This window comes from Verticillium dahliae, genomic scaffold (genome assembly GCF_000150675.1).
Source record: "Verticillium dahliae VdLs.17 supercont1.2 genomic scaffold, whole genome shotgun sequence".
NCBI lineage: Eukaryota > Fungi > Ascomycota > Sordariomycetes > Glomerellales > Plectosphaerellaceae > Verticillium > Verticillium dahliae.
In genome coordinates, this window is record NW_009276916.1 from 767703 (window position 1) to 794266 (window position 26564).

The 26564-nt window shown below is 56.8% G+C and overlaps 9 protein-coding genes across 9 annotated transcripts; 5 read left to right on the plus strand and 4 right to left on the minus strand.

The window, feature by feature from the left end:
• Positions 1-274: 274 nt before the first annotated feature.
• VDAG_01050 (glutaminyl-peptide cyclotransferase) lies at positions 275-1623 on the minus strand (the record flags this gene model as incomplete). Its single annotated transcript, XM_009649936.1, has 2 exons — positions 865-1623; positions 275-797 (listed from the first exon to the last, which is right to left on the minus strand). The coding sequence occupies exons 1-2, from the start codon at positions 1506-1508 to the stop codon at positions 275-277; spliced, it is 1167 nt and encodes a 388-aa protein (XP_009648231.1). The 5' UTR covers positions 1509-1623.
• Positions 1624-2387: 764 nt separating this feature from the next.
• On the plus strand, positions 2388-3242 carry VDAG_01051 (estradiol 17-beta-dehydrogenase; the record flags this gene model as incomplete). The annotated part of the gene is made up of 1 exon (XM_009649937.1): positions 2388-3242. One exon carries the CDS (start codon positions 2388-2390, stop codon positions 3240-3242), a length of 855 nt encoding a protein of 284 aa, XP_009648232.1.
• Positions 3243-3893: 651 nt separating this feature from the next.
• On the minus strand, positions 3894-5565 carry VDAG_01052 (choline/ethanolaminephosphotransferase; the record flags this gene model as incomplete). The annotated part of the gene is made up of 4 exons (XM_009649938.1): positions 3894-4916; positions 4978-5103; positions 5223-5332; positions 5475-5565. The coding sequence occupies 4 exons, from the start codon at positions 5563-5565 to the stop codon at positions 3894-3896; spliced, it is 1350 nt and encodes a 449-aa protein (XP_009648233.1).
• An 838-nt stretch (positions 5566-6403) lies between these two features.
• Positions 6404-7706, minus strand: VDAG_01053 (uncharacterized protein; the record flags this gene model as incomplete). Its single annotated transcript, XM_009649939.1, has 2 exons — positions 6404-7101; positions 7172-7706. The coding sequence occupies 2 exons, from the start codon at positions 7704-7706 to the stop codon at positions 6404-6406; spliced, it is 1233 nt and encodes a 410-aa protein (XP_009648234.1).
• A 1439-nt stretch (positions 7707-9145) lies between these two features.
• Positions 9146-10288, minus strand: VDAG_01054 (uncharacterized protein; the record flags this gene model as incomplete). Its single annotated transcript, XM_009649940.1, has 4 exons — positions 10094-10288; positions 9777-9961; positions 9629-9717; positions 9146-9574 (listed from the first exon to the last, which is right to left on the minus strand). Exons 2-4 carry the CDS (start codon positions 9883-9885, stop codon positions 9146-9148), a joined length of 627 nt encoding a protein of 208 aa, XP_009648235.1. The 5' UTR covers positions 9886-9961; positions 10094-10288.
• Positions 10289-12605: 2317 nt separating this feature from the next.
• VDAG_01055 (PX domain-containing protein) lies at positions 12606-13872 on the plus strand. The gene has a single exon (XM_009649941.1). It carries the CDS (start codon positions 12886-12888, stop codon positions 13663-13665), a length of 780 nt encoding a protein of 259 aa, XP_009648236.1. The 5' UTR covers positions 12606-12885; the 3' UTR covers positions 13666-13872.
• A 1356-nt stretch (positions 13873-15228) lies between these two features.
• On the plus strand, positions 15229-16920 carry VDAG_01056 (IQ calmodulin-binding motif protein; the record flags this gene model as incomplete). The annotated part of the gene is made up of 1 exon (XM_009649942.1): positions 15229-16920. One exon carries the CDS (start codon positions 15229-15231, stop codon positions 16918-16920), a length of 1692 nt encoding a protein of 563 aa, XP_009648237.1.
• A 936-nt stretch (positions 16921-17856) lies between these two features.
• On the plus strand, positions 17857-19722 carry VDAG_01057 (uncharacterized protein; the record flags this gene model as incomplete). The annotated part of the gene is made up of 1 exon (XM_009649943.1): positions 17857-19722. The coding sequence occupies one exon, from the start codon at positions 17857-17859 to the stop codon at positions 19720-19722; it is 1866 nt and encodes a 621-aa protein (XP_009648238.1).
• Positions 19723-21015: 1293 nt separating this feature from the next.
• Positions 21016-25677, plus strand: VDAG_01058 (transcription initiation factor TFIID 127kD subunit; the record flags this gene model as incomplete). Its single annotated transcript, XM_009649944.1, has 2 exons — positions 21016-24747; positions 24808-25677. 2 exons carry the CDS (start codon positions 21016-21018, stop codon positions 25675-25677), a joined length of 4602 nt encoding a protein of 1533 aa, XP_009648239.1.
• Positions 25678-26564: the final 887 nt, after the last annotated feature.

A 26564-nucleotide genomic window follows, 5' to 3' on the forward strand; every position in this document is an offset into this window, starting at 1 on the left:
GCCGGCAATTGATGGTTCGTCATCACAGTGCATGTCCATTCGAACACGGCTCTCGCACAGTTACTGACAAGTCATGAAGAAGTGATCTGAGGGCCAAGCAAGAGCAAGACCTTTGTGTTTGGCAGCTGGCTATGCATGCACAGCCGTGTCGGATGCGGTACAGAGCACGGAAAGCAGATCTTATATTGTCTTTGTGCATTGTATGAATACTCATCCCATATGTACAGCGCCCGTCGTGCGCATGACAGATGGGTTATTGACCCGTCTGTCATTGTCACAATTCCGTCTTGGCCGTCTCCGTCGTCTCACGCTTGAGCTGCTTCTCCGTCTTCTTCGGAAGATACTCTGCAATGTCCAGCCACTCGGCAGTGAACGCCGTGACGATTCTCGTCCAGTCACGCACTGTGGGGATATCTAGGTGCTCGCCGTCATCCTCCATCTTGTGCCACTGTGGCGGGAAGGGCGTAGGGATCATGTGCAGGATCTCGACACCGCGCGCCATGAACGGAACGTGGTCATCCTCGACAAAGCCACGACGAAACTGGCTGTGTTCTTTGTGCGACTCAGGCAGAAAGGGCTGGGAGTCTGTAGACTCGATGATCCCAAGCTTCCTCATGCGGCCCTCGATTTTGGCCATGTTCTGGTACGCCCAATGGGTTGTCGGAAAGTACGAAGGTATGCGAGGGTTCTTGGCGCCGAGCAGGTCGAGCAGCAGGAAGAGGCTGATCGAGTTGATCGGACTTTTGTACGTCGACATGGCGGGGTGGACTTGCGTCTCCCACGACTCGGCCAGCGCTCTGCATCTTGTCAGCCTCATGCCAGCGAGGTCAATCGGAGCCTGTGATGCGAGAAAGGGTGCCTTACCTCGAACCATAGAGGGAGTCTTCAGCGGTCCATCGCACCCATGCCTCTTCTCCGTCGAGGAGGAGGATCTGCACCCCGACCTCCTCCTCCAATCCCATGCCGGCATCTCCAGAATCCTGCATGGCCTTCCACTTCTTCGCGAGGGCCTCCTCGATGCCGAGGGCTGTCTGCATCAGCATGGCGCACGGCGCAGCGCTGTCGATGGCGCCGATAAACCCGTCAGGCTTGTACAGACTGTCGTAGTGGGCCACGAGCGTCAACCGGCCGACGTCGCCAACTTTGGCCCAGGGCGGATCGCGTACGAAGATGAGGTTGGTAAAGGGAATGTCCTTGTCGCCTGTTGCAGGCGTCTTCGCCGTCGAGTTGTGCCACTCGATGCGCCATTCGGGCAGCTTGGTTTTGAAGAAGCTGACAAAGTGCTCCTGCGCTTTGAAGGAACCAGGCGTGCCCGGGACGCGTGGGATCAGAATGGGCGCCAGGAGTGATCCCGACTTGATATCGAAGCCGTCGCCACCCGAAGGGATGCCGCGCAGGGCATCATCAGGCAGTTCGGTGTAAGCATGCGTGGGGCTCAACAGGGCGGCGAGGGCCAGGAGAATGCACCCTACCCGAACGGACAGTCGCCTCTCGGTGAAGAAGCCCATGATAGCGGAAGAGATGGTGTTTCCGGGATCATGCTGCGTATCGCCGGTAGCCAGCAGCTGCGCGAAAGGTTTGGGGTGAGGACAGCTGTGGTTCAAGGGAGGACCAGGTGGCAGCGATCAGGCATGGCATTGTTTCATTCAATTGGCCCTCAGCGGAGGTTTGGCGTCCGAGCAGCGGGCCAGTCACTGATGCCAAGTCTGATCGAGCCACAATACCCCTCCTCTTCTCCACACTGCTCACCTTGCTCACCTTGCTCACCTTGCTCACCTTGCTCACCTTGCTCACCTTGCTCGGAGGGAAGCTGTGACCACCGCGTAAATCCGGTGGCACCATGTAACTTCGACCTCCAACCTGATCATCGGTGATAGGTCTTTGGCTCCCAGCCCCATCGCAGCCCTTCAGGCAAGCAATGCTGTGCATCGTACGAGCGTCCTGCAGGCCAGCCTTGTCTATCGCCGAACAATGTGTCAGCGTCGCCAATGCTATGCAACGGCTCCCCTCCAACAACAATGTTGCTTACGACCACGGCACGATCTGGCTGGGTCTGGAGATAGCATCTGACGAGCATGAGTGATGTCTTGGTGACACTGATCCCGGGGTTTGTAGATAGCGCCGGTTGACTGCTCGTCATCCAGGCCAGCCTGCCAGCCTGCCTACCTACGTCAACTTGAGCCTCTGTCCTTAGACGCTGTGCGATGTGAAGGAGTCGACAAAGTATAAGAAGAAACAGAGCGACTGATGAGAGACAGGTCAAATAGAAGACATCTCGACTTACACATCTCCTACTTACCCATCAAGACATCCAACAAAGAACAGTCTCTTCTACCGCAGTGCTACGCACCTACACACCTAACACCACTCCCCAACTTCACATCACTATGGACACCCCCGTCTGGTTCATCACCGGCGCCAGCTCTGGCTTCGGCTTCGAGATCGCCAAGGTAGCCCTCGCCCGCTCCCACAAGGTCATCGCCACAGCCCGCAACACCACCAAGCTCGCCCGTCTGGCGGACCTCGGCGCGACCGTCATTCCCCTCGACGTGACGGCGCCCGAATCCACCATCCGCGCCGCCCTGGCCGAAGCCCACAGCCTCCACGGCCATCTCACGCACGTCATCAACTCAGCCGGCTACGTCCTCGACGGCGCCGTCGAGGAGTGCACCGCCGACGAGGTCGCCGCCATGTACGCCACCAACGTCCTCGGCACGCACAAGGTCACCCGCGCCGCGGCCCCCTACCTGCGCGCCCAGGGCGCCGGCGTCGTCGCCAACTTTGGCTCCCTCGGCTCCTGGGTCGGCAGCGCCGCCTGCGCCCACTATTGCGCCACCAAGTGGGCCGTCTCGGGCCTCTCGGAGGGCCTCGCGCAGGAGCTGGCTCCCTTTGGCGTCGACGTGTGCGTCGTCGAGCCGGGCTACTTCCGCACCGGGTTCCTGAACGCCGGCGCCCGCCTGCACGCCAAGGAGCGGCTCGGCGCCTACCGGGACGGGCCCGCCGCCGAGAAGATGGCCGACTTGGACCGCGCCAACGACAACCAGGCCGGCGACCCCGTCAAGGCCGCAGAGGTCATTGTCGACGTGCTGACGAGGTCGGGTGTGGCTGAGGGTCGGGCCATCCCGCTGCGCCTGGTGCTCGGGACGGACTGCCTGGCGACTGTGAGGCAAAAGTGCAAGGACACCGTTGCGCTGTTGGATGAATGGCAGGACGTTTCGGCTTCTACTGATTTCGTCGTTTGAAGACCTGCCAACAAAAGACCGAACACCAGATCGTTACCTAGTCCATAGTATCTTAATTCTGCGGCGTATCTCACTGTACCTGGCGGTGGCGTGCTGAATCATCAAGACTAAATCAAGCAAGCTGTGCGTAGCCAAACATGGACAGTCTGTCCTGCGTTGCGTGATGTTCATCGGCCAGCGGCCGAGGTAACATATCATTAATAATATAGTAGTCGTTACGCGGGGCGACCACATAAACATCAAAAGCATGCGAGCTCGAGATGATGAGCTTCCAGCCTGCGCCAGCCCTCGACCCGAGAAAGCGCCTGAACAAAACGACGTGTGAAAAATGCCATGCTGCGCTCGCGCCCATGTTGAAGATGGTTCCAAGCCAAGCCAAAGCCAAAGCCCCGCTCCTGCCAACGCCCAGAAAACCGCTGATGCCGTGAGAAAACATGTCCCCCCACCAACTCCCTCCTCCCCCTCCCAACTTGTTTTTTTCATCATGTCCCCTGCCTATCGATGCGCGTCTCGTGACGCCACCCAGGCCGCCCTGCCGTTGCAGCGCCCATATTCCTCCTCGGGCTTTGGCGGTGTTGAAACCCTTTGGTGTCGGACTGGAACTTTGCCGAGTCCGCTCCCTCTATCGTTCTGTGTATGTGTGCGAAGGCACTAGTCGTGGCGCTTGCCGTTCATGTCGTTGAGGGCAGCCTGCGCGGCAAAGGCCTGTTCGTTGGCGATTTGCTTTTCCCTGGGGATCGTGAGAGCGTTGATGCCGAGGAAGTTGCAGATGCTCGTGACCACGAGGTAGGCCCAGCGAGAGTACACGACGAGGGCGAAGAAGAAGTAGGCCCAGAGGTAGATCAGCTCAGCCTTGGCCGTGACGGCAGCGACGCCGAAGCGGGGCAAGTTTCCGATGAAGGCGCCGCCAACGAGGGGCCAGAGCATGACGGTCCAGAACGGGAAGGGCTGGCGCGTCAGATGTGCGAGAATCATCTTGGTGGTCATGCGTCCAAAGACAAAGGCCATGGTGAAGCAGAAGAGCACGAGGTGGTTCTCGCGCATGAGGGTCGAGTACGGGGAGTACACCCACGCGCCGATAGCAGCGGTGAAAACGAGCATGGGAGTCCATTCGAGGAAGACGGACGCGATCGGGAGGTTCTTCTGCTGACGCGCGCGAACGACGTTGTAGATGCAGAAAGGGATATGGGTGGCGAGCAGCGAGGTGATGATCATGCCAATCCAGATGTCCCGGATCGAGTAGTGGTGGATCAGCGGCATGAGGCCGAAGAAGTGCTTCTCGCCAAGTATGTCGATGATAGGCTGGGTCCAGATGCCAGGACCGCAGATGCCGGAGGTGGCCATGATGGCGCAGGCGATCAGGATGCCCTCCGTGGGGCCGTTGATGGTGCCGAGGTAGAGCGTGTGGGTGTGGTAGGTCTCCCAGGTCGAAAAGAACATGGGCAGGCACGGGCAGAGCGCAGTAAAGACGCCGGATTTGGAGGTGCCGAGGCCCATGGCGGCAGTCTCGAGAAGACTGGCGAGAGTGCAGTTGAGCGAGTCGATGCCGTGGTCGAAGAGCTCGCCGAGACCGCTCGAGGTGCCGGTCCGTCGAGCTTGCTTTCCGTCGAGATTGTCCATGGTCTGGTACATGAACAGGCCGAGTGCGAAACTAAAGTATAGCCATGACGGTCCCTGTGCATCGTTCCTGTCAGCTGCTGTCCCAAGAGCCCATTACGGCAAGGTCGCGACGTACGGGTCCCTCGAGATCGGGCATAACAATGACGAGTAGGAGAATGTTGGCCAGGATGAAGGCGAAGCCAATCAATGTCACCATGTTCGGAGCCAGCCATAGCGGCAGCAACTTGACGGAGGCTTCCCACTGCAAATAGTCTCGAGAATCAGCTCTTGTTCGAGAATTGTAGCTAGACAGGAATGGCAGGCAAGCCACTGCGTAGCCTCGGGTGAGGCTGTCTTGGAGCTCGATGCGGGGGAACGTACGTAGGGGCGTAGGACATATTTAGATATCGGCGACTTGTCGACTGCAGAGTACTTGTACGACTTGAGGTGGATGAGGGCATCGTCAGAGATGCACTCGGCGATGGCCTGCTCTGCAAGGACATGGGCGTTAGCGTACCTCTCAAGGGTGCAGCATTGGTGGTGGTGGTGGTGGTGGTGGTGATCGTCTCGTTGAACAAGTCCCAAGTCGAGTCGTGGGGCCGTCTCGACATTTTTTCGGCGCTTGAACTGTACTTTGCGCTGCCCCCAAACTTGGTGCAGCGCGAGGTACTTTCGCGCAGTGGGTGGGTGTGTGCTTACTCTTGTCACTAATGAGAGACCCCATCTTCAAAGGTGTTTGGGGTGAAAATTGGATTGGAGGGAATAATAGAAGGAAGAAGGAAGAGAAGGGATTTGGTCCTTGGTCCCAGAAAGACGCCGCGTGCTGCCAGTACGAGAAGAGAAGCAGGGATTCCTAACAGCAAGACATTGCAGGGAGAATCGAGGTAATAGGGGGTTGAGCAAAAGGTGGTCAAGCGATTGGGAGGTCTGGTGGATGAAAGTAATATTGCATGGTACAGATTGCCTACCTGCTGCCTGCTAAGGTACCTAAAAGCACCTAGCGAGCAGACGCCGACTGAACCCTGGACGTGAGCAGGGCGAGGTACATGGTACTGTACTGTAGAGCCCGCCAGAAAAATGGACTTGATTTCGACTGTGGGTACTATGTACCTTGCGTGCTGTAGCCTTTCTTGGGTCCCGCAGCCTTTTAGGTAGCCTGAGCCCGAACCTGGCAAGCCCGGGCAATAGCCATTCGCTTGTGACTGCTGGGGGGTGCATAACCCAATCACGCATGCACAAAATCTAGGCACCATCAAGGTCACGCTTCCACTGTGACATGACAACGTGGGGTCAAGAGACGCCGTATGAATGTAAAGTCAAAGTCTCTGCCGCAGATGCCATGTTGGTGCATTCGAATCGGGAGAACCGGCATGTAACTCTCAACCCGCAACGTCACGGTAGGATCGAATGTTCTGGCTTGTTCAGTCTCCTGCCCAGCGTCATTGTCGGCGAGGACTCTCGATGCCATCGCAGGAGCCGAAAGAAGCGAGAACCATAGTGAACCCGACACAGTGCATTACGCTGCTATCACCTACCTTCTTTGGCTTCCTACGCCATGCCCATCACCAGATTTTCATGTTGAAAGGTCCTGTCCTGAGCTGGTCCTCTTTGACGATTTGTCGAAGCGAGACTGGTCTGATGACCTGCGTCGAGAGCTTGAGATGACAGATAGCTTCACCATGGGATTTGATGATATTTCCATCTATTGAGTCGCTTTCAATCTCCAACCTGCCGTGGCGATGCCGAAGCGCAACTGCCTCCCAAGCTTGAGCAACGGTAGGCCTAAGGATCACTTCAGAAGTTCCTCTCAGCGTGACAGTAACCGATTGCCCATCTCGAGCTGTTCGGTAGCGGAACAGCATCGCCAAGCCTTTTTTGCCGTTCCAGATCTCTATGGTTCGGATCTTGGGCATATTCGAGGCGGCGGCAGCAGCATTCAAAAGCATGCCGTCAATGTCGGCACTACTTGCATCGGGGCCCAACAGGCTCGAAGTCAGCGTCAACGATGTCAGGTTCGGCCATATACAAGATTCTCGTCGAGCAAGGAAGAAATGCCGAGCATCGACTATGAATGAAGCAGACAGCACTTGAAGATCTTGACTGGTCTTTGCAAGCTTTCGTGCCAAAGCCGTGTTTCCCATCCGGGCTCTGATGGCTTCCAAGTGCCAGGACTTGGGAATCTCGTAGTCCTGATTGAAATTTTCAAACAGAATCATCGTCCGCAGGTTTTTATGGAGCGAACCGAATAGCGTCTCGTGATCTACGGGAAGGGTCAGAATTGTTAACGGGTAGACCACCAGGTAGCTTGAGACTGGTGGCTGCACACTCACCTTTATCTGTAAAACTCTGCATGAGCGGCTCATCTTTCCAAGGCTCGTACCACAGTTCGTTTAGGTTGGGAAACCGCGCGAACATTCGTGTGAGATCAGTTGGCTTCCATCGACGCCGCGTCTGCTGTCGAAGATATACGCCGGTGATGGCAGGAACTAGGGGCAGTCGTTGCCACCATTTCTTCTCCAGCTCCTCGTCTTCGCATGGCACCGGACACTCGATCTCGTCGAAAACTCTGTTTATTACCTGAGATTTCAGGGCTGTTTCTCGGCGACCGGCACGCCAGCCGTGGGCCGGGTCGTCATATAGGTCGGTCAAGGACTGCGTCGACACCTCACTATGTCGAAACGAAGGAGAAGACCGGCCGTAAGGAATGTCGGGTCCGAACTCGAGGTACTTGAACCAGTGGTCAGAGTCGCTTGGCGAATAAATGCTGATGTCAAGGACCAAGTCACCGTCAAGTTCCCACCGACTAAGAGTTGAGAAGAGATCCTCGAAAGACTGGGTGACGAACGCGCTGTCGATGTCGTTCATTCCCCAGATGGTATCATCTTCACCCATACACATGGTACAGTCATATCGCTGAAGCTCCAAACGAAACCATATGTAGCGGATGAGGCTCCTTTTTCGACTAAGAATAGATCCAGAACTGGATATTCGTGTTGGCGTCAGGTTGATCCTGGCAAGATTGTGCGGCTCGATGACCGAATGCCATTCTCGCGAGACGCTGGCCGCATTAGCCAGCTTGTTGCCGCTGCAGATGATGTCTTTGAGTATCTGGTTCCGTATCTCAGGGGGTAGCGTAGCCCAAGACCCTGCAGCCGAGCACATGATTACGCCAGCGTTCCACCACGCGGCACGGAATATGTAGGCTTGTCTAGCAGAACCGGCCAATGTGGCGAGGGAGCCGCTTTCTTGGCTTGATAAGCAAAGTGTCGTAGGTGTTTGGCTGCAGCAGCCGATATGGTAGGCTTGACAATAGGTATGGTCAGGGCCTCGGTGATGAAAGCTTCTGCGAAGCACTTCGGGGTGTATCTAGGTGTGTGGTGATAGGTGAGGAACTGTCAAGGTAGTCGGTAGTTGCCGGAGGAAAGAAAGGTCTGTTAACTGAAGAGACGCAGTCACGGTAGGTGCTGGAATTTTTCAACTCACAAAAACGAATGTCAGGGTGTCAATTATAGTTCTTCAAGCGACTGTTCGAGTGGTGGCGTGTTGAAATTGAGATACGGGAGGCACAGTTAAACATCCACCCACCCTGAAAGTTTGACACCGTGCTGGCTGAGTATGAGACGAGTTCGTTGGCATTCTCACGGTTTAGACCATAACAGTACACCATGGAGCTCCGAAATAGCCACCTCCTCTGTCAAGTAACCAAGAGGTCGGGTCTACAGCTGTTCAGCCATGCCAGAGGGGATAATGAATGTGTAACAGCAGATAGAGGCCGCTTCTATCCTGGTAGACCGGGTTCAGTGGCATTCGGGACATGTCTCGATCTTACACTTCACGTCGTAGACAACTTGAGCTGCGTAATGATATTCTTTATAAATATCCAGGTGATTGGTTGCATCGGGTGAAATCCTCCTTCGCCTGAGGGGACAGTACGAGCGAGAAGGCTGCAGCTCCCTCACCAGACTCAAGACACCACGGTGAACTATATCGTTCCTCTAATACCCAGTGGTAATCGAGTCCGAGGATGTAAACATGACAGCAATCGAGGGTTCACATAGTGGCATATGATATACGGGTTGCCATTCCGACACAACCATCTCGCGTGTGCGCACTCACGAGACCAAGAAACGACAAGAAGTGTAGACATTAAGTTGGGAAGGCCTGGGACGTCTAGCCATGCCTTCACCACGTACTGCGCGCTCCCTGTAAACGCCGACCCAAATCGAAATAACCATGCAATGCTCAACACACGCCACCATACCATGCTAGCCCCCCATCTCACCAATGTTCTGTCTGAGCGCCGCTTACAGCAGGACGGCGAACCCGCCAACGAGGCCACCAATGACGACCGTCAGGCCGAGACCCCGGCTAAGGGCAGAGGCGGCGCTGTCGTTGTTGTTGTTCGAGTTGCTGCTGCTGCTGTCATCGCTGTCGTCGTTGTCGTCGTTGCCGGCGAGGCCGGTGAAGATGGTGCTGCCCGAGGATGTCTGGCTCGCAGTAGCGGAGGCCGTGGGGGAGGCCGAGGACTCCGTAGCGTTGACGCGGCTGGGGTCGGTGGCACCGCATGGGTGGTCCTCACGGCACGAGCTGGCGCATGCGTTGTTGCCGTTGCCGCAGTCGGCGACGCACTGCTGGCCCCAAGCCGTGCAGACGTGGTAGGGCAGCGTTAGGGAGTACTCGGTCATGTTGGGCTTTTGTCCGTCACTGCAGATGCAGCCGTATTGCAGGGCGTCCTATGAACGTCGTTAGCAAGAGGGATGTTTGGGTGGGATTCCTAGTGCACTGACAGCATTGCAGTCGTTGACGAGAGGGTCGCCCTCGGACGTCTGGGAGCAGATCATGGGGCACGAGCTCCTCTGGTCACGGCACCACGAAACTGCACGATCCATTAGTCAAGCCACTCTGAACGTATGGACTCTATTGGGGTTTGCATACGTCGGATGGGCTTCTGAATGGAGTCAGGTTCGACCCAGTAGTCCTGAGCAGTCGCGGTAGCGACGAAAGCAGCGGCCACGGCCAGGAAGGTGCTCTTGAAGGACGGCATGGTGACAGATGTGTGCGAGCGAACGGTGATGGCAAGTATCTACTGAGTAGATCGTCAAGCAGTCCTTGTTTTATTGCTAATGGGGTTTCCCGGTCAGCCAACGTGAATCAAGACATTCCTCGAGGGCCGAAGAGCTGGGCTGCCACCAGAGCAAGACACACAACACGCCATGCGTGTGTCTCTTGCCAAGATGAATACACAAACTTACAACGAAAGCGAGAGTGCTGTTTGAGTTTTGAGTGCTGGTTCAAAGTGGCGAGATGATCGGAGGTGAACGAGAAGGGTCGGCTGGCTTAATGGGTGTTGACGGCTCCAAGAGGAGAATTATAAAGCGATAGACTGAAAAACGACGGTAGCGAGAGACAAACAGGTATGAAACCCGTTGAGAGCACGAAGGATAACGTAACGCAACAAGTGAGGAGCTGGCTGGCACGATGCGAGTGAAGTCAGGAAAGAGCTGGGCCAGGGCGAGAGGCCGCGGGAAGGGGGAGAGATGAGCTTTTCTACTGCCCCATGGTGGTCGAGCGGACGGGCCAGGGCCCCCCTCGTCACTGCGAACTGGCGATATCGTCAAATAGCGGGTGACATTGGGTGTAGCAGTTGTCGTAGCCAGCCACTCGGCGTTTTTTCGACAGGGGTCGCCCGCTATTCTCATGCCGGGCCCCAATCACTTGGACACACAAACTTCGGTAGGGGGCCACCAAGGGCCCGAGGCGACAGGGGATGTCTGGGGATCTGGCTGCTGGGCAAATAAGCTAGGCCTGTGCTAAGATTGAGATCTGGTGGGCCGAGCGACTGCGTGTCTGACCTGACGCCTATTCTCCTCCCCACTATGGTCTCCTCTCCACTATGGTCTCCTCTCCACTACTCGTCCGCTGTCCCTGTCTTTTGTTGTTGCTGCGTCGGTCGTGCCATCGGGACTCGCAGCAATGTCTCCGGTGCTCGACTGGCGGTGGGCGGACCGTTTGCTGTGATGGCGCGAGGGAGGGGCGAGTCGCTGTCTTGGCTTCAAGACACGGGCCAGATTTTGCGTCGCATTCTTTTTTACCGCATGAACACGAGCATGCATGACCCTCTGACATCTGATGGTGGGAGGCGAGAGGAAGAACTCACTCAGCCGCCCCCCCAAAAAAAGCCAGGCGGAGCCAGGCATCACGACGCTGGCCAGGCCAGGCCAAGCCCAGCCAAGCCCAGCCAGCCCCGGACTTCCCATGCCTCGCGATCTGTACGAGCCTGCCCCGTTCCAATCGTTTGCCTGTGTAGCCCCTTCGACGATCTCGCCACGATAGAAAGATTGCCGTCAAACCCCTCCTCCTCGACGTTTCGGAGCACACAAGCCCTCGAATGGGGTGGTGGACTGTTCGTATCCGCGGCCTCACGAGGTTGGGTGCAGAAAGGTCGACGCGGCTAGCGATGCAACCTAAGGCGATTCGGGGAGATCGGAAGACCGTCGACAACGGGCTTCCTCGTTGGTCATTGGAGGAAGCAAAGACCACAGCACAGGCAGTCTGAGGCAGACCCTCGGACGACTGACCATGTCCTCCGGGGCGCCGCAGCCTGCTCGCCAGCCATTGTGGCTCGTTGAGCAGACCGCCAGGATAATACCTACATGCCTTACGAATACCCAAGACGCCCCTTCCAACTCAATGACGAGGTCAAGACCCAGCCATCCATGGCAGCTTCTCGGTGGGAAGGGAGAAAAGGCGGATCCATCCTCATCCATCCACGAGACACTATCTTACCGGGCCGCAGGTAAACAACAAAAAGTCTGGGGGCACACTTGACAGGGGGCTGATCACTCACTGCTTTTTTTTTCTCGTGCATATGCACCATGCGTTTCGCCGTTTCAACGTTCAAGATTGGTTCGGGCTAGCACCTCAAGCTTCCCCTCCATGCTTCCCCCCACGACAAGGGCCATTTACCGAGTGTGGAAGAGTTCCAAGCTTTCACAGGGGCTGTGCGAGCTTGACGTTGAGTGAACTGGTGGTTTTTAGCGGCATTCGTTCGTTCCGATGGCTAGTGCGCCGTAAGCCTGTGTTTCTGTCAGCGAACTTTCCTCATCGTGGCCCACTGCGGGCGAGCTGTAGCGACGCCTCTTGTCGACAGCCTAGTTCATCTGAGTGCGGACAAAGACCTGAGCCTTGAAGCCATCCGACCGTGTATATGCCGATGAGCTGTTGCCTACAGAGCTGGCTAGGTAGCTGGACTCTTGCCTCAGGTCGAGGTTCAATGTTGCAAATCGCCATTCTTCGTGGATAGACGAGAACTCTACAGCAGGCATCCATGCCATGGATGATTGCCAGGACTGGGCAAAGACTGCTGCCAAGGCGCCAGAAAGACCATGTCGTTTGCACATGAACTTTCACTGAAGTGTCTCGATACACAATGGTCGCCGTCATCGGGTCCACCTGACATGTCCTGCCTGCTGGACATGGACTGGCATGCTTCTTGGGTGATGTAGCAGCAGAATGCTTCTTGGGTGGTGTAGCAGCAGAATGCTTCTTGGGGTGGTGTAACAGCAGAGGGCTGCCCCGCGATGCTCACAGCAGTGTGCCCCACCATTTCTTCTGACGGGACGCAATGGAGAGGCAGCTAGCGCTCAGGATTGGTTGCAGAACATTTGCGATCACATCACCCAGCCACGCTGCTGTGACGACTGGGATCAGAACCGGGACCAGGCCTAACCCTTCCAGAAGCACTCGTCAGAAAGCTTCACTTCCATGCGATCCGGGTAGCAAGGCCATCACCCATCCTGCTCAATTGACCAGTCCCACATCACCGATTGCAACCATCAGATCCGCACGACTACGACTGCGCCTGAACACCCCAACAATATTATTACAGCTGCCGCACGACGCACCGAGAGGCGCAGATTGAGAAAGAGGCTCTCCCGGTTGCTCGGCTTCCGCCCAGACGAACCTTTGACATTGCATCCGAGAGCCACGGCGCACGCTTCAGACTTCTTCCAACGCTCATTACACTGCCATTCTGCATGGTTTCATGGACCCCGCCACCGACCTGGAGGCCCGCAGCACTGGCAATGGCACTGGCCATGGTGATGGTGTAGGCGGAGCCAGCAATGGCTCAGGCATCAAGCTCACGACTGCTACGAATGCCACGAATGCCGTCGGGACAGCTGCCAATGGCCCGCCGAGCTCTGACGACGACGCCGCGCACGACGACTCGGACACGTGGGCATCTGCCGTTACCAGTCCGGCCTCGATAACTTCGCCCCCATATTGGACGAACAGCCACTCCCACCAAAGGTCCATATCCAACATGTCGGCCGAGTCGGTCCTGCCAGCAGGCGCCATCACCATGCAGGATCACGAGGTCAGCGACCCCGACCATCACAACAAGGCTTGTTGGGCGAAGAGCGTCGAGATTGTTGATCACGTCGTCATCAACGGCAGCGCGACCAACATCGGTGCCTTTGTGGTTTGGAATATCAAGGTCGAGACGCTGCGGGTCAGTTGTCCCTCCCCTTTCTGTAGCAGACGGATGGCGTGTGATGGTGTGCTGACTGGAAATCGCCCACTTCTCCAGGGAAGTTATATGAATATCCGCAAGCGCTACTCCGAATTCGACGATCTGAGGGAGAAGCTGATGATGACATTTCCACACTTTGAGGCTGCCGTCCCGCCTCTCCCGCCGAAAAGTGTGATATCAAAGTTCAGACCCAAGTTCCTCGACAAGCGGCGGCAGGGCCTCCAATACTTCCTCAAGTATGTTCAGCCCAGCCCCCTCTCTGACGCTCGCAGCCAGCAGTACACGTCGTGAAAACGATGGCTAACTGCCGTAGCTGTATTATGCTCAATCCCGAGTTTTCTGGGTCTCCGGTGCTCAAGGATTTTCTCTTCTCGTGACACAACATATTGGAATAGCGTACATATAACCTCAAGTTTCATCCGACACAGGTTGTCGGAGCGGATTGAACATAGGAAGCACTGCTATCACAATACGATAATGATAATGTTTTGGATGGCCAGCTTGGCGCGCCTAGCTTGAACAGATTCCCCAGATATGACGACTTGTCTGACGACAAGAGTTACTGCCACTTGTGACGTGGAGAACCGTAGTAAACAGCAACGCAAGTGGGATACAGCAAGGACGGGCAGGGAACCCCGATGTTCCCCTTCTCGGACCGGCCCGGGGCTTCCTCGACCCCGAGATGACTTGTCTTGAGTGGCTTGTTGCGACCGGGCGGAAGACAAGTTTGGTGGGAACAAGATGGCCATCGCTGGCCTGTCATGTTGCCGTGGGGTCGCGCCGAGTAAAACTCATCGGGCGTCCCTGCAGGTTGACGCGTAATGCCAGGCGTTTTCGGAGGGGGGGTCTCGACGAGTGCGAGCTTCACTCAGCCCACCTTGGCCACCTCATCTGGGTGGCAGGGCTCGGTGCATCCTTTGCTCGTGCGCTTACACGGTACTTCACACTGCCGCAAAGAAAGCAGGTCGAGCGCCAGACACGATATAACAGAAAGGGGTTGTTCACCTTGACCGAACGGATCCGGCCTTCTGCTTCACCTTGTTGTTGGTCCAAGGTGTTACGCTTTGGCGCTTGTTGGAGATGGTGTCAGTGCCAGGCGCATTTCGTACTTCAGCTTTGCCCAGCCCTAGGAAGACGCGGCATCATCCTTGTCCCCTCTCGTAAGTGACTCGGATCCGTGTCCAAGACGATTGAAAGTCTTGTCAAAGTCTTGTCCGACCCGTTGTTGCTTATTTGGCCCGCGACCCGCCCCTTAGCACTACTTGTTATATCCTCGTCTTCCTCGAGAGATTTGGGCCGTCTGACCATGGGGGCTCTTCATTCATCACTGCACTTGTATGCTTTCTCTTTCTGTCCGAAGACGCCGGCAGTTGGATGCCGACAGCCAATGCCACCTGGCAAATACCGCCTGGCACGCGACGCAGACCCCTGCCAGAATAGTCCACGATTGATCTAGCCATGACGTATCCCTCCACCACACTATCGTCGCCCATCGTGGTAGGCCCAACCAAGACCCTGATCAAGAAAGCTGCCCCTCCAACACGCAGTGCGCCGACCTTAACCTGTCTGCCATGCAACCCAACGCCCCCCGCCAGCCCTCCATGCGTCCCAGTCAAGACTACACCGTTGACGGCGGCGACGACGAAACCCGACACAACAAGTGGCATCACCACAAATCGACCGCCGGCTGTCTCTTACAGTTCGCGCAAGGCCTACCTGGACTCCCTGATCCCGCCATCCCCCGAAGAGTTCAACAAAATCTCCCAAGTGCAGCACGGGCGTGAGGTAGAGACGAGGAAGAAGGCCCGCAAAGTACGACGTGAATCCATCTTGCCGCTCCCACCACCAGACACCATGTCCCGCCCCACGAGCGAGCAGTCGAGCCTGCGCAGCCAGCCCAGGCGGAAGAGCATCGAGGCCTTCCGTTCCAGGAGAGCTGCCAAGGTCATCCAGCGCAGCTATCGCGGGTACCGCTCGCGGCGAGAGAGCAAGGGCCTCGAACTCGCGGCCTCGACGCGGTGGGTGGCTGCGATCCAGGAGGCGCAGTTTCGCGAGACGACCAAACCGCGCGCGCGCGAAGCCATGGCGCCGGAGACGGGCGAGGCGCCCACCATGCTGTCGAGGGAAGAAGACGGCAAGGTGCACCGGGGTGCCACGGCGCGGGAGAACTGGAAAAAGGCCGCCATGATTGCTCGCCGCGCAGGCCACGATGACGCTGACTGCGACGCGGAATCCCTGACGCACATGTCCTTGTCGTCGTCCAGTGATGCCAATGAAGAGATGGCCGAGAAGCGCAAATGTCGCGAGGAGGCCACGGCGAAGAGGAAGCAAGACTCTCAGATGATGGGGCTGCAGTACTTCCTGGAGATGGTCGACCTCAAGCACCGATACGGCAGCAACCTACGAACGTATCACGAAGAGTGGAAAAAGCACGACACAAACGAGAACTTCTTCTACTGGCTCGACTACGGCGAGGGACGAAATATCGACATGGCTGCCTGCCCGAGGGACCGTTTGGAGCGCGAGCAGGTGCGGTACCTGTCGCGAGAAGAGCGGCAGCACTATCTTGTCAGCATTGACGAGGAAGGCGCGCTTTGCTGGGCCAAGAACGGCGAGCGTATCAACACGACCGAGGACTACCGAGACAGCATTTGCGGCATCGTGCCCCGCGACGACCCCACCCCAGCGTGGTCGACAGCGCGCGACATGCCGCCGACGCCGGAGCCTGAAGCGGACGCGAACGACAGCCGATCCGAGTCGTCGATCGAGTCGGCCCTCGAGGCGGACCGCGCGGCCAAGTACGCGACGCCCGAAGTCGACGACGAGAAGCCGCATCGCAAGGTGATGCACGTGTCGGCGAGCACCATCTTCAACAAGATGCTCCGCAAGTCTGTCCGCAAGAACACGTGGATCTTCGTCGCCGACACCAACTTTCGGCTGTACGTGGGCATCAAGAGCTCGGGGGCGTTCCAGCACTCGTCGTTCCTCCAGGGCAGCCGCATCTCGTCGGCGGGGCTCATCAAGGTCAAGGACGGCAAGATCAAGTCGCTGTCGCCGCTCAGCGGGCACTACCGGCCGCCGACGTCCAACTTTCGCGCTTTCATCCGCAGCCTGCGGGAGTCGCGCGTCGACGTGTCGCACGTGTCCATCTCCAAGTCGTACGCCGTCCTCGTCGGGCTCGAGACGTACGTGCGCACCCGCAAGAAGGGCAAGCACGTCCTGCAGAAGATGAGCCTGAAGAAGGACAAGCTCGTCGCGCCCGAGGCGGTGGCGCGCCGCGAGGAGGAGGAGCGGGACAAGAGCGAGAGCGCCGCGCGCGAGAGGGAGATTCTCGAGGCGGAGGCGGCGCGGGAGCAGCGGGAGAGGGAGGAGAAGTCAGCCGCGGTGAAGCTCATGCGCAAGCTGCATATTGCGCCGACAGAGGATGGCGACGAGAATGACGCTTCGACGGGAAACAACGCGCAGCAGAGTGCTGGGAATCAGGTGGACGAGGGGGATGTTTCGACACGGGGTGGCGCGGCGGCTAGGACCCCGGCGGCCGCTTGAGATTGCGAATGGCATGGTTATGAAGCATGATACCGGCATGGGCATCATGTCGGCTTGAGCATGAGTATGGGATGGGCGATTGGCTTTGTTATACCCTCGCATATTGCCCGCTGGACGGCATAGCATTAGTCTACATCGAGCACTCGGTTTTATGTTACTTGATGAGGCAGGTCTATGTATGATGCATGGGTGATAGGGATCAAAGAAGAATTAGGCATGAGCAGACGTTCGACTTGATTCTGCCCAGGGGCAGAACCAATGTGTGGTTGCTTGATATCATGGCAAATAATGGGTGGTGTGGATAAGGCTGATGCTCACAGGTTCACCGACCTGGACCCAGGCAAGCCAGGTAAGGCAAGCCAGGTAAGGCAAGCCAGGTAAGGCAAGCCAGGTAAGGCAAGTACTGTAATAGGACAGCCGGACCACACCCATCAGTTCCCGGCCGTCCTGGTTTCACTGCATCTGGTAGGAGAATCAAGCTTCATTTATGCCCCATGGCAACGGCGTGTCGATGCAGACGTCAATTCGTCCGATGCACGTCATGACATGGCCCAGCAGCAGATGAACGTGTCTGGCGTGCGTGATGGATTCCACAGGCACTGGAAGCAACCTGGAAAGCACAGGACCCCCTGCCAGCGGCCCCTAAGGCACCTAAAGGTAAGGAACCTAGGTCCCAGCTCGAGGCGCCAGGCGGCGGAGTAGAGTTCCCCCCGAAGGCGTTCGCGCAGAGGGGACCAAGCCAGACCAAACCACCCCAAACCGACCCAGATTCCAATTGAATCCCTTCCAAACGAAACGAACGAGCGACCGAAAAAAACAACACGCTCCATCCACCCTCGAGAAGCGATCTCGGTTCAATTGCCCACAGCCCATCGCCACGCAAACGGCAACGGCAACGCGGACGCGCCGGAGACACGTCCCTCCCCCGAACCATGAATGGCCGTCCAAACAGCGTCCATGGCATCGATTACGCGCTCCAGCAGAAGGGCGCCCTCCACTGCTGCCGCCGCTGGTGCTGCCGCTGGTGCTGCCGCTGGCGCTGCTGCTCCTGATGCCCACGCCAACGCGCCCTTCCACACAGCTCGCAACAGCACCCAGAACATTCTCTCTCACGCCGCCAACGGTCGCACGAAGCGTCACCTGAGCATCTCCGACCGCAACTACGACCGCAACTACGACCTCGAGCCCGTGAACCCCGCGAAGCGACCGCGAACCGAGTTTGAGATCGTGCTCAAGTCATCGCGCGCCACGCCCCCGAAGCACGCTGCTGCGAAACCTGCCCCGCCCGACGCGGTGCCGCCGACACTCAAGCCAAAGCAACTACAAACCCAGTCACAATCACAATCACAGCCTCAGCAACAGCAACAGCAACAGCAACAACCACTGCATCACCAACGACCGCAGCAACCACCCAAAAAGCAACAGAAGCTGCCGTTTCTACCCGTGAGACGCGAAACCGCCGTCGTGAGCCAGCCACCGCCTGCCGTCCCCCCACCCGCCCAAGACGATGCCGCCGCCCAGTTGACCAAGCACCGCGCCAAGGTGGTCAACGGCATCCGGCACGAGCTCGACCGCCTGCAACCCGACACCCAGTCCGACATTCAACCCCATGCCGAACCCAAGGAACAGCAGCAGCAGCAGCAGCGCGGCGGGCGCAAGCTGCGCTCGCAGGAGGCGACACGCTTCAAGAGCGACCTGTCGGCCTACTTTCCCGACTATGACGAGGTCATCGGCAACGACCCCAAGGAGGAGCACCTGCTGAACGTCGAGACGCCCATTGTCGTCGTCGACACGTTCCCGCGCTACTTTCGCGGCAAGGTCGTGGCGCCGCTGTTCACGCCGACACAGGCCGAACCGGTGCCCGCCGGCTACGACCACGGCGACTACCCCGTCCGCGGCTACGGTGACGCGCTGTTTGACGACCCCTTTGACTCGCAGCGCATCAACTTTGACTTTCTCGGCAAGAGCTACAAGGGCAAGACGCTCGACAGCGCCCTGCCTGACGCCTTGTACCTGCCGATACACAAGAGGGCCGAGAGGCTCGAGAGGTCGATCCGGAACACGGAGAAGGGCAGGGCGCAGCACGAGAAGGACCAGATCGTCAGGCTGCTCGAGGGCCTGCAGGGCCACGACTGGCTGCGGATCATGGGTGTCAGCGGCGTGACGGAGAGCAAGAAGAAGTCGTTTGAGCCTGCGAGGCGGCACTTTATCAAGGGCTGCCAGGCCATTATTGACAAATTTCGTCAGTGGGCGCAGGAGGAGAAGAGGCGCAAGGCGGAAAAGGAACGCGCTCTGGCGGAAGAGGCCGACGAAGAAGAGGACGAGGAAGAAGATGAGGAGGAGGAGGCCGGTGAGGATGAAGAGGCCGTGGAAGATGAGGACGAGGAAAAACAGGAAATCGGCGACAGCGAACAAGACGACGATGACGTTCATGCTAGTGACGGCGACCCACCCGACGAGCTGGACTTTGACGCCTCGATCGCGAGACAGCTTCGCGAAGAAGCGGCGGCCAGAGCCAATATGACGAAGTCCAGTCGAAAGCGACCACGTGGCGCGTCGATCCAGCCAGAAACGCCCCTGCCACCACCGCGGGAGTTCAGATCATTCTTCAAGAAGAAGCACGAGCGTGACGCGGCGCTTAACAAGCATCGTCGGGCGGGGCGTAGGGTCCTGGCCTGGGGTGAGCCGGTGCCTGAGCCCGAGGCGCGGGAGTTCGAGCTGCCCGAGGAGTATCTCGACCCCGAGACCATGAAGGCTCACGCCCGGAAGAGGCGACGGCAGCGCCGTGGTAGCAGACATTGACGGGCTTGTGGGAGTGGGTATGTGCGATATGTGATATCATTCGAAACCCTGTGCTTGGGATTACTCGAACAGTGTAGTATGCATTTTCTATGATACCAGTCGGAGCTGGAAGGCAAAGGGTATTTCGTTTTTGGGATGGAGGGCACGGGATGCGGCTTTCTCCTGGCACTTCATGTTAGGAACATGTTATCAGTAAGGCGTTTGACCCTTTCGTCGGAGCGTCACGGTGCTTCGTCATGGTAGTGACGAAGAAATTGATTTTTTTCTCATACAGTGCCACATTGGCAAGTTCTGCTTGCGCCGACCAGGATACTTTGATGGTTGTACGTGTAATTCTTAATTCTCTGGCCAGCAGAACACAGTACGAGTCACACCCCTCCCGGACATCGTGACATTCTGTGGTTCTAGAGACATGTATTGCTACTATCATCTAGGCAGCGCTGTAATTCCCTGGGATCTCGGCGTCGTTTTGCTGACATTGCAGAGGCGTCTACTGGTGAGACGTGGAAAGCGAGATGCACAATGCGTTTGATATGGCGTTACTCTGAACTCATTTCAGACCTTCAATGAGTGTTTGATCCGCTGATGATGCTAGGCTCGGAAACCCATCTTCGATGCTTCCAACAGCACCTAGCCGGTCGCGAAGACGTGGTAGCACCTTCTTGAAGCGTGGAACAGTTGAACCGAAACCAGGAGGCATATGTGTCTCGTGCTTGCCGTCTTTCGGTTATACGTGATCACCACGTCTTTCCCTCTTAAAGCTTCACCATCTCATGGAAGCCTCTTGATGAACACCCAGGTACCTACAAGGGAAGACGGAGGGGCTCGAGACCCTGGCCTGAAGTAGCTCTACAGATTATTAATATGGGAAAGTACAAAGTCCTCGAGTCGGGACCCACTGGCAGCTTACCCTTGGCACGGTCCAGTCGCGGATACCTGAGGTAATCAGTTGCAGACGCGCCGTTCTGAGCTGCCGCATCTCGACAGCACTCAAGGTTCCATCAGCCAGGCTTCGCGTCTCGTCCTACCTGCCTGGTCGACTCCGCTCAACATCATTCCCCAGCATCTCTCCACCGTGGGGTCGATTGAGGCAACGCCGCCGTTTTTCTTCCTTCGCAACGCCTCTTAACCTTCTTTTTCCTGTTCTGCCATCTAGGTCCCCCTCCGACGCCCCCCCTGCCCGACCTAGACTTCTGCGAAAGAAAGGTCCAACTTTGCCAGGATGACCGAACGTTCCCGCCAGCGACACTCCTAGACCCAGTTACTGCCACGGCGCATCGATTGCTAGTCGCCATGTCTGCGCCATCATCCCATACCGAAGCCGAGCCGGCGGAGCTGGACATATTCGAGAGCCTGCCTCCTCCCAAAGATGAGCCTATGCGCCCATACTTTGTCATCAGGCAAGACGTCGAACTTGAGATCAACTTTCGGGAAAAGCGCATCGTCGGCAAGTGCGAGATCACAATCGCTAGCGTCCGGGGCCACAGCATGGAAGAGATTGCCATCGACGCGCGACAAACGGAGATTGACGTCGACAATATCGAGATTGAGCTGCTGAAAGACACGCAACCCGTCGGCGCACCGAGGAAGATCGCGGCCACGTATGAGGATCCCTACAAGCTACTGGACTATCCGAGTCACTACAACTGGAATGCGACGCATCACGACCTTAGAAGGCTCCGCATGCGACCCCTCACCCACTCGCGACGGAAGGACGCAGCCGCTGAAGATAGGGAAACAGTTGGCTCAACGCCCGTCGATGGGTCAATTCGCATCAACCTGAAAGACCTGGAAAGAACGAAGGACTTGAAAGAGGAAGGCAACCAGAAGCGGCCGATCAAAATCCGGGTTTCATCGGCAAACCCAGGCTCGTCCACCACCGAATCTCCATTTGACCCGAATCCTTTGGTTTCACAAGAATACCGTGTGACCATACCATTCACCACCAAGAACATTCGAGACGGAATCCAGTTTGTTGGAGTCGACCCAGGCGATTTCAAGTGGCCTCATGTCTACACGCGGCACTCTGTCGAACCGGGAACCGCGTCCTGCATTTTCCCATGCATTGATGACCATGGCCAGAGCTGTGCCTGGTCCCTTGCCATCAAGCTGCCAAAGACGCTGGGCGATGCTCTGCGTCAACCTCTTGCGACCCAGAACGGTGTGAACGGTCACTCCCGCAGCGCCGGCCAGAAGTCACAGCCGCACAATGATGATTATGCGCTCTCTGAAGAGGACAAGCTTCTGGAAATGACGGCCATCTGCTCAGGTTTCATCGCCGAGGAGTTGATCGACCCAACGGATGACTCCAAGAAGATCATGCTGTTTGAGCTTGACAAGAAGGCATCTGCCCAGAAACTAGGCTTTGCCGTCGGGCCCTTCCAGCTTGTTGACGTCTCTGCAGCCTTCCGCCCCGAGGCGGATGATGAGAAACTCGGGGCAAACGCGCTGAAAATACAGGCCTTCTGTTTGCCTGGGCGTGCTGAGGAAACATTGAACACGTGTCAGGCTCTTCCGTCAGCGGCCGACTTTTTCACCCTCACTTTTGCGCGTTACCCTTTCGAGGAGTATCGACTCTGCTTTGTCGATGACATGGTGAACGACACAATTGCCGTCCACTCGTTGTCACTTGTGAGCACGCGTCTTCTCTACCCAGAGAACGTTGTTGACCCGGATGCGGAGGTTGACATCTCGAGGAAACTTGTGCAGAGCTTGGCCGTCCAATGGAGTGGCATCAATCTTCTTCCTAGCCGGCGTAACGACCTATGGGTCGTTATTGGCATAGCTTACTACATGGCCGACTTGTACCTCAAGAAACTGTGCGGTAACAACGACTACAGATTCCGCATGAAGTCCATGGTTGACGAGCTGGTCGAGGTTGATACGGGCCGGGCATCACTCTACGACCTCGGCCGCAGCTTGCATGTTGGCGACTTTGAGATGGACTTCATGACTTTGAAGGCGCCCCTTATCATGTTCATTCTTGACAAGAGGCTTGCAAAAGCACCCGCGCAAACAAATCTCACCCGGATCATTTCGAGGATTCTTTACAAAGCGAACATTGGAGAACGTCAGGGCGACTGGCTGATTAACACGGAGTCCTTCCGGAGGTTTTGCGAAAAGAACTCTAAGAGCAAACTTGAATCATTTTGGAAGCAGTGGATCTACGGCACAGGCTGTCCACGATTCGATGTCCAGCAAAAATTCAACAAGAAAAAGCTCTGCGTCGAGATGATGGTTCGCCAAGTTCAAGTTAAGGAGAGGGACTCGAACCGGGCTCTTGACAAGAACGATTTTCTGCGGCTGGTGAAAGAAAAGTTATACGATGTCGCTATCGGCGAGATCCAGCCCTGGTTCACGGGACCTATGACCATCCGCATTCACGAGGCAGACGGTACACCTTACGAGCACATAGTGGAGGTGCGCGAAGACGCCGCGGCCATGAAGATGTGCAAGTTCGACATCCCCTACAACACAAAGTACAAGCGCCTGAAGCGTAGTCGACGTCAGCGCGATAGGGCGGCTGCGCAGACCACGGCCGACGGCGAAGTCAACGAAGACTCCCTCCTGTACTGCTTGGGCGATGTTCTACAGAGCCAAGACGACATCCAGGAATGGGACCTGCTCGACTGGCCTGCTGACATGGAGAAGAAGATGGACCAGGAATCTTACGAATGGATTCGAATGGACGCCGACTTTGAGTGGATTTGCACGATGAAGACCAACTCCGAGTCATACATGTATGTCTCGCAACTCCAGCAAGATAGGGATGTGGTTGCGCAGCAGGATACAATGCTCTACTTGGGCAGGTCTCCGCCTCATCCACTCGTCTCTTCTATTCTCACGCGTACCTTATTCGACAAGCGCTACTTTCATGGTATCCGCACAATGGCAGCCAGCCAGCTCCACAGACATAGCGTTCCAGGCCCGAAAGATTCCATGGTCGGTCTCTTTCACTTGCTACGAGCATTCACACAACTTTGTTGTTTCCCAGGCACACAGATGCCCCGTCCCAACGACTTTTCGGATCGGAAGCAGTATCTTGCCCAGAGCGCAATCCCACTGGCCATCGCAAGGGTGCGGGATTCCAATGGCAAGTGCCCTGAGCGGGCACGGCACTTCCTCTTGGAGCAGGTCCAGTTCAACAACAACGCCAACAACCCGTTTTCCGACAATTTTTATGTGGCAAAGCTCCTAGAGGCGCTTGCCACTAGCATGATCCCTGATAAGCGACCGGACACGGAGGTGATGCTCGACGATATCATACGGACGGATGAGGAGGACCAATTCCTCCAAAACGCTCTCACTGAAATTGACCGATACCGCAGGATGGACGAGTGGGCAAACTCTTACCACAATATTTGGACCATCACAGCGCTTGACTGCAAAAGACGACTCATGAAAGCCGGGGTCATTCCCAAGGATGGCCTTGACTTTATGCAGTACCTGCAGGACGAGACATACGATCTCGTTCGTATCAAGGCTTTTGAGGCTCTGGTCGATCTTGGCTTCATGATGGATGATGTTGTCTTCCCTCATCTGCTTCGAACGCTGAGCACAGACAAGTCGCCATTTGTGCGCCACAAGCTGCTCAAGGTCTTCAGCATTGGCCTTGCCGGCTTGGCATTTGGTGAATTCTCCAAGCCCAATAGTGCGATTAAACCACAGACAGGAGATATGTTCTTGGACGGCTTTGCGGATGAACCGAAGGAAGATATGCTCGTCGTTGAAGCCGGTGATAAGGAAACCACGGAACGTCGGCAGGAATATCTGCGCAAGCATGATCTCCACACGGCACTCACGGCGCTCAAGGCAGAGATGAAAGACCAATTCGCCCATCATGAGATCACGATCCAGAAGACTCTCTGGTATGCTATCAACCAGGACACTCTCGGTCGAGCAGAGAAGGCTACACTTTTAGAGTTCTGTGGGCTCATGTTCGATGCATCCGACGAGTGGATCGTCTCTCTGCCGCTTCCTCAGCGGTGGAAGGTCTCTCGTCCAGCGCACCGTGTTCCGGGCAAGGTACGAATTCGCCTTTTCATTTTTTTCTACGCAGACTTTACTGATCTGATTCCTCTCTAGCTCATCGTTACGTTTACGCCATACTACCGCGACTCCCTTCCCCGGCCTAAAGAATTACCGAAGGCACCGGAGCCTGCTCCTGTTCCTCTTGTCGAGCCGCTTCCCAAACCTGTCGAGCCCAAGCGCGTCATTGTCAACCCGAAAGTCAAGGCCAACAAGGTACCACCGCCAGCTGTTCCGGGTTCTGAACCACGCCAACCATTGCCAACAAAGGCGGCGGCTCCTCTTCGTGACTCTCCCGTCGCAACCCCTATTCGTGTGTCACCTGCCCTCAAGGAATCGTCCCCTCGACCGCTGTCTGTTCCTGAACGCCAGGGCAGCGCACAGCCCAGGACAGAGTTGCCCTCATCGGCCAAGGTCCCGAAACGTCCACGACCAGACAAGATGAATGGCGGCGATGACCAGTCACCAATTGCTAAGCGTCCAAAGATCGGCAAGGAGGGCCACAGCGGCACTGCTCGCCCTCGAAAGATCGTCACGATAAGACACCCAGCACTGCGGCGGATCCTGAAGGAGCTCAACGTCAGGTCATCCTCTGGTGTGCCGCGCAAGCCCAGCTCATTGCAGACCGTGCGTGCCTCGCCTGCCGCCGATGGCACCATTCAGGCCAAACCTGCGCGAAAGCCTCTTCCCAGCGGCGGTGACAGCGTACGCAAGCCCCTTCCGTCGGGTCTGCCAACCGGCACACCGTCGTCAAAGCCAACTGCCTCATCGATAGCCCACTCTTCATCCACATCTGTGTCAACGCCTACGCCCGCGCACGCCAGCCCGCCACCTCCTAGCAGTTCTGGAAGCCAGCCTGCGGCCGCGCCGAAGAGACTCAAACTCGTCATTAAAAAGCCGACTCCGAAACCTCCGCCGGCACCATAGGAGGAGCTGTCGACAGATTTTTGACTCATCATTTTTCTTCCCCGCCCCATGAAGCTTCTTCATTGGTTGCTCGTATAATAGCTTGCTTTCGATCCGTCTTTCTCTTCCTTTTTTGCGACTACTCACTTTTCTGCGCAAACTTCTCTTGCTGCTTTTTCTTCTTCTTCATGAATTTGTGTCCGTCGTGGCATCGCAAGGCGTTGGGGGGTTTGGGGCCGGTTGGTTTGGCCGGGCCTGGCAGGGGCTGGGAACATGGAAAAGAGGGGTTAGGGGGGTCCAAGATTGTGCTTCTCGGTCTCAAGACCACCTCTCGTGGGGAAGTCAAGCGGACGGAAGCGGAGGGCAGGTACGCACACCAGTGGTCTACGCTGTGTAGCTAGGTAGCAAGAGGCTCGATGAAATCAAGTCTAGCAAGTTGACAGAGATGCGTACTTACTCCTATGATGAAAGCGTGATTGTGGTGATTTATTTACTGATGGGCCAACACAACAGCCCACACACAACTGTAGAGCCAAAAGTCGATAGACATCATTCTTCGTGGATGCCATTGTCAATTACCACACCACAAAGGAGAAAAAGATAGCTATGACGATACTACAAGACAAGAGATGACAAGCCTCCCAAACGCCCAATGAATAGTCTACCGGGGCTGTAATGTATGCGTAAAGGGGGTTGGCGCGCCGAGGCATAGCCCAACGCGCCCAGTATGACCCGAAACCACCTCACCAGGCCATAATCTTTACGCGTGTGCGTGCTCCTCATGCCTCTTCCGCCCCTCCCCTTCTCCGGGGGGCTTCTACGTGTGATGTGACCCCTGATTCTATGGCAACGCCGGCAACCGCTGGGGTTGCAAACGAGTCCCTCGCAAGGGACCTGGAGAGCTGGTT